The 10,631-nt window shown below is 55.8% G+C and overlaps 2 protein-coding genes across 4 annotated transcripts; one reads left to right on the top strand and one right to left on the bottom strand.

Annotated features, from left to right (window-relative positions):
• Positions 1-736: 736 nt before the first annotated feature.
• Positions 737-8,833, bottom strand: PROK1 (prokineticin 1). Of its 3 annotated transcripts, none has more exons than XR_008735360.1 (6): positions 8,616-8,833; positions 5,256-7,013; positions 4,620-4,822; positions 2,468-2,593; positions 1,162-1,393; positions 737-919 (listed from the first exon to the last, which is right to left on the bottom strand). XR_008735360.1 is itself a non-coding variant. In XM_055727972.1 (6 exons), exons 3-5 carry the CDS (start codon positions 4,689-4,691, stop codon positions 1,274-1,276), a joined length of 318 nt encoding a protein of 105 aa, XP_055583947.1. In that variant the 5' UTR covers positions 4,692-4,822; positions 5,256-7,013; positions 8,616-8,833; the 3' UTR covers positions 737-919; position 1,273. The 3 variants fall into 3 exon arrangements, 2 of the variants coding, with proteins under 2 accessions (XP_055583947.1, XP_055583946.1); XM_055727972.1 differs by having other exon boundaries at positions 1,273-1,393; XM_055727971.1 differs by having other exon boundaries at positions 737-1,393.
• Positions 7,765-9,849, top strand: LAMTOR5 (late endosomal/lysosomal adaptor, MAPK and MTOR activator 5). Its single transcript, XM_055727973.1, has 4 exons — positions 7,765-7,920; positions 8,081-8,142; positions 8,840-8,957; positions 9,482-9,849. The coding sequence occupies exons 1-4, from the start codon at positions 7,886-7,888 to the stop codon at positions 9,540-9,542; spliced, it is 276 nt and encodes a 91-aa protein (XP_055583948.1). The 5' UTR covers positions 7,765-7,885; the 3' UTR covers positions 9,543-9,849.
• The last annotated feature ends 782 nt before the right edge of the window (positions 9,850-10,631 follow it).

Below are 10,631 nucleotides of genomic sequence, written 5' to 3'. Positions count from 1 at the left end.
GGGGTTCCCCCCCCCCCCCCCCCCCCCCCGTAAATGCTGATAAGTCTTCTTTTTTCTTTTCTTTATTTCTTTTTATTCATTATTGCCGGGGGTCGCTGTAGGAAGCAGGATTGATGCTCAAGTATACACATTTTTTCCACAATATGTTTCCAAGAGGGGGAACAGAAAGCACGTGTCGGAGAGAACTTTTAGGGCATTTAATTAACTTTAATATCCTATTCCCCACTCAAAATTCAACTGATATGAAGAGAAACTCCCAACCCTCATACGGTGCCTAAACCTCAGGCAGATGCTGAGGCTGGAAAAACATTTTCCAACATCCCAAAGTTCCACATCTGGCACAACACGGCTCCAGCCAGCCCCGCTTCAGCCTCTGCCAAACACATGGCATTGCTCAAATTCTAGGGAAATCCCTTCCCTAATTCCCCATCGCTACTTGATATTAATTTCTTTTAATTGCAGCCTAGATTAGATCATCCATCACCAGCTTGAAGAGCTGCTTCCAGGAAGAAATATGCTGATAAGGACACAACCGGGCGATATCACAATGGGAATTACCATGACAGAAATGCTTTATCCCGTAGGAATCGCAGGGGAGTTGAAGCAGCTCAGAGGATGCAGGGGGGTTGTGGAGGATTCAGCTCTGGGTTACTTTGGGCAGAAGCTGAAGTTTTGCTTGGTGACCCAAACGCTCAAACTCCCCACAAAATGAAGTTTCTGCCCCTCTTGACTTGTGTTTTTCCTAGCGCACAACTGAAAGTGTCAAAATAATTCAAGTCAGGTCTCCACCGCCCCTGCGCCGTCCTGCAGACGCTTTGGCAGATGAAACGATGCTGATCAGCTTCACGTCCCAAATTTGATCATGCACCCGGATAAAAGCCACGGAGGAAGCTCTTGGCTGCCGGGTGCTCAGGTTTTACTGTATAAAATAAAGGAGGGAGGTGAACACTAGCTGACAGCATCCATTACATGCAGACAACATCTTGTGAAAGGGGTTTTGGAGGCCACAGATATTTGCCATACGCACTCTGCACAGGATGCTGGAGCCGGGTCCTGCTCCGAGCTGGGGCAGAGCTTTGCTAAGCTCCATGTCAGAGCAGCTTGGCCTGACCGTGCCTCAGTTTCCCCATAGAACATACAGCTCATAACAACACTGTCTACCTTGGAAAAGCACTTTTAAGATTGCCTGGTGCTATGTGGGCACCCGGTGGCCATAGGAGAGGGCAAGAAAGGAGTGCTGGGAGCTCATGGATGGAAAGTTGGGAGCATCACCCTAAAAATCGATGTTCTTGAAGTCGGCAGAGCAGCGGTAGCGGCTGTCGAGGAACCTGGCGCATATGAAGTTGGGTAAACACGGGCAGGTGTGGTGCTGACGCTTCCCGAAGAAAGGGACCTGCGGAGACATGTGGCAGAGACGAGGATGTCAGGGCTCTGCCGCAACCAAAAAATTATGAGATGGGATCAAAGCCCTGAGAAAATCTCCGGCTATTCCCAGGTTTAATGGTGATACGCCTGAAATTAATTTTTGATCCCTCTCAAGCCCTTCGCTCCTTCTCTGTGTGGGCAGAAGGTGCAGCATCACTAAATCTTGCTCCCGCTGCATAAAATCAATATGGGAGCACGGAGTGGGATGCTGCCCCCGAGGCCGGGATGTTGCTGCTAAATCCTACACGGAGGAGGGATCGCAGCAGTGTCACGGTTGGGAGTAATCCAGCGCGCAGGGGGTCTTATCGGGCAGAAATCACGGGGCTGGGGCAGCTCTGTGGCATTAACGCAGCTTTTCCTCGCTTGGCAGAGCGTTTATGGCTCCGTTTGGAGCGGTGTGACATCACGCACTTTTCTTTAAATGCATGGACCAGGCAGCTCGGTCCCAGCGCTGGGTCAAGGTCCGCAGCACCCACAGGGCGTCCCGAGGATTTTGTAAAAAAGAGCCTGTAGTGATAGGGCAAGAGGAATGGATTTGAGCTGACAGAGGGTCGGTTTAGACGAGATATTGGGAAGAAATTGTTTACTGTGAGGGTGGCGAGGCGCTGGCACAGGGTGCCCCCCGAGCAGCTGTGGGTGCCTCATCCTTGAAGTTCAAGGCCAGGCTGGACGGGGCTCGGAGCAACCTGGGCTGGTGGCAGCTGTCCCTGCCCTGGGCAGGGGGTGGAACTGGATGGTGTTTCGGGTCCCTTCCAACCCGAACCGTTCTGTGATTCCCTATGGGATTTAGGGTAGTGTGGACAGCCAGGGGGTTGCTCAAAATATTTTAGAGCTGGAATCAGCTGCCACTGGTGCACTGGCGCACGTGGACCACCACGACACTGCCTGGACCCTCATCCCAAATCACCCCAGCCCCCCGACACTGCCCCCCTTCTCCATCCCAGAGCTTTAATGGAGCTTTTCTCCCATGCGAGGAGCTCGGTGCCCTTTGCCTGGTCCTCGCCCCCCATCCCAGCCCCACTGGGCATCCCCCCCCCAGTACCTTGTGACTGAAGGGGTGGCACTCGTCCCCCTCCTGCCCCAGGGGGGTGCACATCCGCAGCCCCCGCAGCCAGAGGCTGACGGCACAGCAGGTCCCACTGCCGCACTGGGGGTCCCGCTCGCAGGCCTGGGGAGAGGGACCACGGTGGGTTAGTGAGACCACCCGGGAAAGCATCGCTACCCCTCTTCTGGAGGGGGGGCAGTGGGGAAACCAGCCCGCACCAAGCTGGTTTCAAGCAGTTACAAGCTGCTGCGTGAAACCCCGGAGTGGGGATTTAAGGGAGGGGGATTTGCTGTTCCCAGCTCTCCCATTTGGGGTTTGGAGCAGGGCACAGGTTGGGTTGGGGGTGCTGGGGTTTGCAGGAGGTGGGGGGAAATCAGGAAAAGTTTGCAGCTGCCCAAGTGCCAAGTCAGAGCAGTGGCAGGGAGGGATAAACTCACTGACTGGACCCCCCCCTTGCATACACGTCGCCCTTCTGAGCCTGCAAAACCTGCTGAATAACGCAGGTGCCCAGTGCTGGGGGGGGTATTAGCAGGGAGCAGGGTAACGCCAACAGCTCAGCCTCTCCCACCCAGGGAGGCGGCAAATGGAAAACGGTCACCTCTTCCCCCGGGATGGGGAAACTGAGGCACGGGTGGCACTGCTGCACCAGCTCACCACCACACCTGGAAGCCCCTGAGGGTGCTGAGGAGAGGCAGACGGGGACATCCCAAGCACCAAGCAGGTCCTGTCCTGCCCCCCCGGCTCTGTTGGGCAACACCAGAGCAGCTCATCGCACCCCCAACCCCTTCTCTGACCCATTTTTCCTGACGTCGGGTTGGTAGCATAAGAAGAATCAATGTGACTCACCCAACCCCCCTGGGGTTACCCCCTGCTTGGGGTACCTCGCTCCCAGGAGCTCCCCGCCCTAAATCCATTGCTCAAAATTGCAGCTGGGGAAAAAAATCAATGGATAGAGCACAATCTTGGGGTGCAGCTCTCTCACAGGGGGGCAATAAGGGGATTTTTGCAGAATCCTCCCTGTCCTGAAGGGAACCTGATTCTGCTTAAGCATCCAAAGTACCTCGTAACACCCAAATACCATTAAAAACCAGATCTCAGCGATGATGGACCCTCACCTGCAAATGCTGGGGGGGGGGGGGGGGGGGGGGGGCGGATGGGGGCTACAGGCAGCCAGGGAGCTGCACATCCCACCGCTCTCCTCTGGTTATGCAAAATGAGTCACTGAAGCCCTGGGAATAATTTCAAGAGCTGCTGGATCTATCGGGCTGTGGCTCCCCCCGACCTGGTGTATGTAGAGGTTGGGGGGACTGGGGGGGGGGGGACATCCAGCCAAAAATGTCATGGGCTTGAAAGAAATAGGTCTGACTATAAGGGTGCCTGGGAAAAAGAGAAGTCAAGAGCCAGCCGAAGTCAACCACTAAATTTCCATCGGCTGGGAAAAGCTGGGAGGCAGAGAGGCACCCGGGAGGCGAATGCTTCGCCTTGGTTTTAACCAGAACATTTTTTTCACTGCCAGGGGAAAAAAGGGGGAGGTTTGGCCAAGCTCAGCTCTGCTGAAAGCAGCATCTGGATTCCTGAAGCACCACAAACGCCTGATTCTGTCCCCCAAACTCACTGCTCCTCTTGCTTTTAGCATCACTCTTGGTCCAGCACCTGCTCAGCAGCACCGAGCTCCTGGCCACACCAAGCCCCAAGAGCCCACTAACACAGCAGGGTAAAGCACCGTACCTGTCCTTTGCATTCCAAAGTTCCCCCCCTCTTTTAATAATTTCTCTTAATTTGGGAGGGAGAAAGACAACCTGGGGTGCTCAAGCCCTTGTCCCAACTGGGAACACGCTCTGGGGGATGCCCATTATGCCCATAAGATACATTTTTTTCCCCTGCTGGAAAACTTCCTAAAATCCCTTGTTTCCCTGACACGGTGCTAGAAGAGAAGCAGGAGGAGCAGCCCACCCATACGACTTCACACTCACGTGAGCTGGGGCTGGCTGCGGGATCAGCATCCACACATCTGAAAAATAAGTAAAAAACTGGGGGGAAAAAAAAAACAACCAAAGCCAACAGCGAAAGGGACCGATTCCTGCTTTATTTACCCCAACAACATAAAAATAAATAAACCTGCCAGGCTGGGGATGGAGCTGGCACTTACCCCGGTGATAATGGCGCAGGGGCAGGAGGTGAGGAGCAGGAGCAAGCAGAGGGTGTGCAGGAGCCAGCCCATGGTGCCACTGCGCTCTGCCGCAGCCCCGCGCCGCCCGCCCTATATAGCCCCTTCCAGCTCCGCCACCGTGGGGTCTGATGGGTTTTCCCCCTCCCCGATGATCTCAGAATAAACAGACGAGACGTGAATCTCTAATGGTATAAAAGAAATATTAATAAACCACATAGGAAAGGGAAAAAAAACACCCCACACCACCCGCACCCGCGTCCCAGGGTTATTTTTCAGCTAAGCCAACACAGCTGGATTTTCCAACTACACCTCTATATCCATATTTATCCTTGACGGGCGTACTTAAGAATTGAATTAAGAATTTGTGATTATTTAGCTAAAAGAAAACACAGGAATAAACTTAGCCTGCTACTTCTCGGCTCGTAAGAGCACAATGTGCAATAATGTGGCTCTGTGATAAATATCCTGTAGAAACTGAGACTTGGCTGCATTTATTTGGGAGAATAAAAGGCGGCAGAGAGGGGATAATATCTTTTTCAGTAATGAGGGTGTGTTTTGAATCTGAATATAATGTGTAAATCTGTTGATTTATGGTTTGAAGTATATCCCCCATACCTCAAACTGCATTTGGTGCATCTCCTGGGAGCGCAAGGGAATAAGAGCAGGGATTGCTAAAGTGGCTAAAAAGGTAGGAAAAGCTAGAAATACTGGCTTCTTCTTTATTTGTACATCCTGAGGGGATGCGAGGGACAACATCCCAATGTGCTCGGGGATGGGGGGCCTCGACAAAAACACCCACTGGCCCCCACGGCCGCATCCATCAGGTGAGAGAGAAGCAAGAAACCCCTGAGCATCTGTGACGCTGGGGCTGTTCGCCACCCCGCTGCCTCATCCCGTGCAGTGCCTTTGGGAGTCCAGCTATAAAAAAATAAAACTAATTAAAAAGTTAAATACCTTCCGTGGCCAGTGCATGGTCCTGGGCTCCCTGGATTTTTCTGGGACTCCCTGGACCAAGCTCCCAGCACCTGCAAGCAGAGACCATGGCTAAGACGCTTTGCACAACAAGGGCAGGAAATAAAACTCCATTTTTTGTTCCCAAAATAAAGCTGGGTTTGCAATTCTGACCCAGAAAGATGGATTTTTCCAGCCCTGGATAGCTAGGTAGATTGCTATCATCCCCATCACGTCAGGGCTCCTCACCAGCATTATGAATTTAGTCCTTCCTGGCTTTTCCCATCAGGAATAAACATCCCCAAGTCTGATTTTGGGGCTAATTCATGCCTGACTGGGTCCATGGGGACAAATTAGGGACCAGGAGCAGCTGGGGGGGCTTAGCCCCAGGGGGGAAACATGGCCCGAGGTGATGGGCTGGGATTTGAAATATGGGTTTGATCAAAGCCCCGCGGTTTAATCAGACTTTTGTGTTCAATTTTTTTGGTAAAGTATCAGCCTGGTGCTAAATCATCTATTTAATTAGTTAAAAATAGCCCCGGCATTTCCCTGCCCGGAGAGCAGCACTTCTTTTGATGTGGCAGCTGTTCTGCTGCTTCGCTGAAGTCTCCTCTACCTGGGCTTGAATTAATTAATCCCAACTCTCCCCAAAATCCCTGTTTCCAGAAATCCTGCAGCCGGGAACGGTTCAGGAGAGGTTGTTGCAGAGAAGTTTCCTTGTGGAGGTGCTGATGCGACAGGGAGGATGCAGCCCCCGTCCTCCATAGAGGTCCTGCATTGCTTCCTAGGGCCGGGTTGGGGGGGCGGGGGGGATGGGCGGAATTCCACAAAAAAAAGGCAATATAAATCCAAGCTATCCCAGTGTGATAGGATGCAGTGGGGAGCGCCGGGGCAGTCAGGGTCAGATGCTGCCTGGGAGAGCTCCAGCTCAAGGAAGAAGAAAAATAAAATAGAAAATAAAAAATCCTGCTGCACTTCACTTCGCCCATCAATAATATTTTAATTTTTGGACCTGACAAGCCAAGATCTATCACCAGGCGCAGTCGGGAACAGCTTCAGCCGGTACCTTATTAGCGCCGCAAGAGCTTCGCCATGTACCCACCATAAATTACCTCCCACTCCCGCTGGCAGCGGAGCTCGGGTTTGGGGGGGCTCCTGGCACGGATGCCGGGCTGAGCATCGCTTTTAGCACCTCTCTGCCCCATGGGAACAGGATGGAGGTCCTGACCCCCCAACACCATATGCACGAATCCAGCGTGGTCCTTCTCGCTGCAAACATTGGGCTCCAGCCCGTGTCCCCGCATCCCCCAGCCTGCATCCCTCGGCGTGGTCCAGCTGTGAGGGGATGCTCTGGCTGTGGGGTGGGGGTTGCTGTTAAAACACCCCTTGAATTTCATCTTGCCATGCAAATGCTGAGTGGTGCTGGGTGGGGGGGAGGGAAATAGAAATAAAAAGTTGAAAGGTGGGGGAAAAAAAACCAAGTAAGAGCACCGATTGTGCCGCCTGCCCTGCAGGGGGGCAGGGCTGGGTTTGCTCTCTGAGGGTACCAGGCCCTGTCCTGCATGCACCCCCCCGCGAGGGCACCAGGCCTTGCCCTGCATGAGCCCCCCTCTCTGTGGGCACCAGGCCTCGTCCTGCACACACCCCCCCCTCTCTTTGTGGGCATCAGGCCTTGTTCTGCAAGGGCCTCCCCCATTTTTGAGGGCATCAGGCCTTGTTCTGCATGGCCCCCCCTTTCTGAGAGCACCAGGCCTTGTCCTGCATGCCCCCCCCCTTTTTGAGGACACCAGGCCTCGTCCTGCATGCCCCCCCCCTCCCATCTTTATGGGCATCAGGCCTTGTTCTGCAAGGGCCCCCCCCCTTCTTTTTGTGGGCATCAGGCCTTGTTCTGCATGCCCCCCCCCCCCCTTTTTGAGAGCACCAGGCCTTGCCCTGCATGCCCCCCCCCCTTTTTGAAGGCACCAGGCCTCATCCTGCATGCCCCCCCCGGCCCCTTGTGGGCATCAGGCCTTGTTCTGCAAGGGCCCCCCCTCTCTGGGGGCACCAGGCCTTGCCCTGCATGGCCCCACAGGATTAGGGGTGGTGTGTGTGAGCCTGCAGCGGCTGCCCCATGGCAGGGAGCCCCGGGGGGCTGCCGGAGGGACGGGGGCCGTTCGGGGCGCCCCCCCCCTCAGGGCGCCTTCGCGCAGCGAGGCCTTTTGGCCCTGCGGAGCCGCCGCCCGCGCGTCACGTGGGCGAAGCCGCTGCCAGGAGCGGCCGCGCAGGGCGGAAGTGGGGGCGCGGGGCCCGGCGGCATGGAGGGGACGCTGGAGCAGCACCTGGAGGACACGTACGGACACGGGGCGGGCCGGGACGGGACACGGGGGGGCGGGACAGGGCTGGCCGTGCGCCCCCAGGGCCGTGGGGGTGGCGCTGGGCCGGCCCGAGGCCTGGCGGCGGAGGGGGGGCCCGGCCCTGACCGCCGCTGTCTCTCCCTGCCCCCCCCGCAGCATGAAGAGCCCGGCCGTGGTGGGCGTCCTCTGCACCGACTCGCAGGGGCTCAACCTGGGCTGTGAGTAACCGAGCGCCGCCGGGGGTGGGGGCACGGGGGGCTGCCACACTGGAGGACCCCTAGCCGGAGGGCACCGGGCCCTGTCCTACTCGACCCCTCCCTGTTTGGGGGGTACCAGGTCTCGTCCTGCATGGCCCCCTCCCCCCTCTTTGAGGGCACCAGGCCTTATCCTCCATGGCTCCCCCCTCTCTGAGGGCACCAGGCCATGTTCTGCAAGGGCCCCCCCCCCTTTTTGAGGGCACCAGGCCTTGCCTTGCATGGGCCCTCCTCTCTTTGTGGGCACCAGGCCCTTGCCCTTCATGGCCCGCCCCCCCCCCCCCCCCCCCTCTCTGAGGGCACCAGGCCTTGCCCTGCATGGGGGCCCCCCCTCTCTGAGGGCACCCCTCTCTGAGGGCACCAGCCCCTGCTCTACTGTACTTTTCCCTCCCCTGCCCTGCCACCTTTGGGTGTCCCCAGGCCCCCCCAGCACCCACCTGCCCCAGGGTGCTTGGCTTTCCCCACACACCAGAGGAAAGCTGAGCCACCTCTCCCTGCCACTGGAATTCAGGCTTTTTGGTGTTTGAGGGCAACAGTCTGTGGAGACCCTGCATCAGCCCACGGGGGAGGCAAAGGGGCGCAGGCAGGAGCAGCCCCCCTTGGTCCTGAGGGGGGGGCTATGCTGTCATGGCACACGTGGCTTGTCTCCCACCTCTCACAGGCCGAGGAACCCTCTCGGATGAGCATGCTGGCATCATCTCCGTCCTCGCCCAGCAGGCAGCCAAGCTCACCTCCGACCCGACTGATACGCCCGTGGTGTGCCTGGAGTCAGACAGCGGGTGAGTTTCAAGCCTGGGGGTGTTACTTTTCCCCCTGTTTGCCTTCACCCCTCCCCTTCCCTCCCTGGGGTCCTCCTCAGAGTCGGATCCCTAGAGCAGCGGTCCTCATCTTGGGTTAAACTGGCAGCCGTGGAGGAAGCCCCATCTCTGAAGCCACAGGGAGGACGGCAGTCACTTCGACAGGCATGTGAATCATTAGATTAGTGGGACCTCAAGAAGCAGGAACTGTAAAAGCAGAAGGAAACCTTTCAGGGCAGGGTGGTTACTGCAGCTCTGTACTTCCTCCACGTTTGGGGTCCCTACAGATAATAAATCCCATGCTGTAGTCAGCCAGTGTGGTGGGCAGAGTCTTCTCCAGCACCGTTCGTGGGAGGGGGCGGGAGAGATGCAGCAACCGACAGGTCTAGCACAGAGCTGGGGGTTGCTGCGGCCACTGAATGGTACCCTGCCCAGTTCCCCACCCCCATCAGCTCCTCCTCAGCACAGCTGGCCCCTCAACTGCCTCAGCACTTTTCTTGTTCTAGGAATATCATGATCCAGAAGCATGACAGCATCACTGTAGCAGTGCACAAGCTGGCATCCTGACCCTCGGGAACCTGTGCAGCACTCCACTCCCACCTCCGGCCCAGCTCCTCCTCACTGGACAACCACTTTCCTCTGCTGCTCCAGCGCAGAATGTGCTTGTAGTACCAAACCTGGGCTGATGGCTCTCCCTCTCCACTTAACAGCTTCTGTGCAGCTATCGGGCTCTCCAACTCACATTTTAGTACTTGTGCTGGTGAGGGTGAAGTGTGGGTCACTCACCAAGCGTGTGTAATCATCAGATACTACAAGGTGTATGTGTGGTGTGGCCTTATTTGTTGGAGAAATCAATAAATGACCTGCAAAAACACATCTTTGCTTCTCTTTGCTCCAGTGTGAAAACTGTGCTCGTTGCTTTGCCTTGTTTCCAAAGCCAGGCAAGGCAGCTTCTCCCAGTCGCTTCCTCATTAGCATTTCTCATGAGGAATATTGCACAAAAATTTGAATTAATGGAGGCTCCTCCAGTAGAAAAGGTAGACTTTCTGAGGAATTTCTCCTAGGAAACGTTTACCCTCCTCTAGTTAAACGTTCTGTGTGAGAGTTACTTGCTTACTACACCCTGGATTGAAGTTCAAACCTATACATGCTGGCCTGCCCCCTCCCTCTGTGAACTGTAAATGAGTGTTGACAACATCCTCACAAATCCAGGCCTCTCTCCCTCTTACAGATTTGAGCATTTCAAATGTTGTAGGGAAACAACCCTGCAAAAAGGCTTTCCCTTTGAAAAAATGCTGCACTCGAATTCTTCCTGTGTGTAAGGGAATAAAAAGGAGCTAGCCTGCAGCTGTCCTCACACGTGGAAGGGAAGCTTCACAGCGGAGCATGAGCTAAAAAGTTGGGCTGGGTCAGAGATAAAACATTCACGCTACTTTGACTTTACTACTAGGAGCAGCTCCATTTATCAGCGATGTTCAGAGTCTTGCAGTTGTTGCTGCGTATGAACCAGGCAGTTGGGATGAGCCCACCCTGCGTGGCTGGGCTCTGTGCTCCTGTCCGGGTCAGCGTTGATTCTGCCCTGACAGCCTGGCCCCAGCAGCAGGAGTTGGTGCTCTTGAAGGGGTCCTCCTCCCCCTCTCCCCGACAGCTCCCTGC

This window comes from Falco cherrug, chromosome 16 (assembly GCF_023634085.1).
Source record: "Falco cherrug isolate bFalChe1 chromosome 16, bFalChe1.pri, whole genome shotgun sequence".
In the NCBI taxonomy this organism is placed as follows: domain Eukaryota; kingdom Metazoa; phylum Chordata; class Aves; order Falconiformes; family Falconidae; genus Falco; species Falco cherrug.
This window is presented reverse-complemented; position numbering and strand designations above follow the sequence as displayed.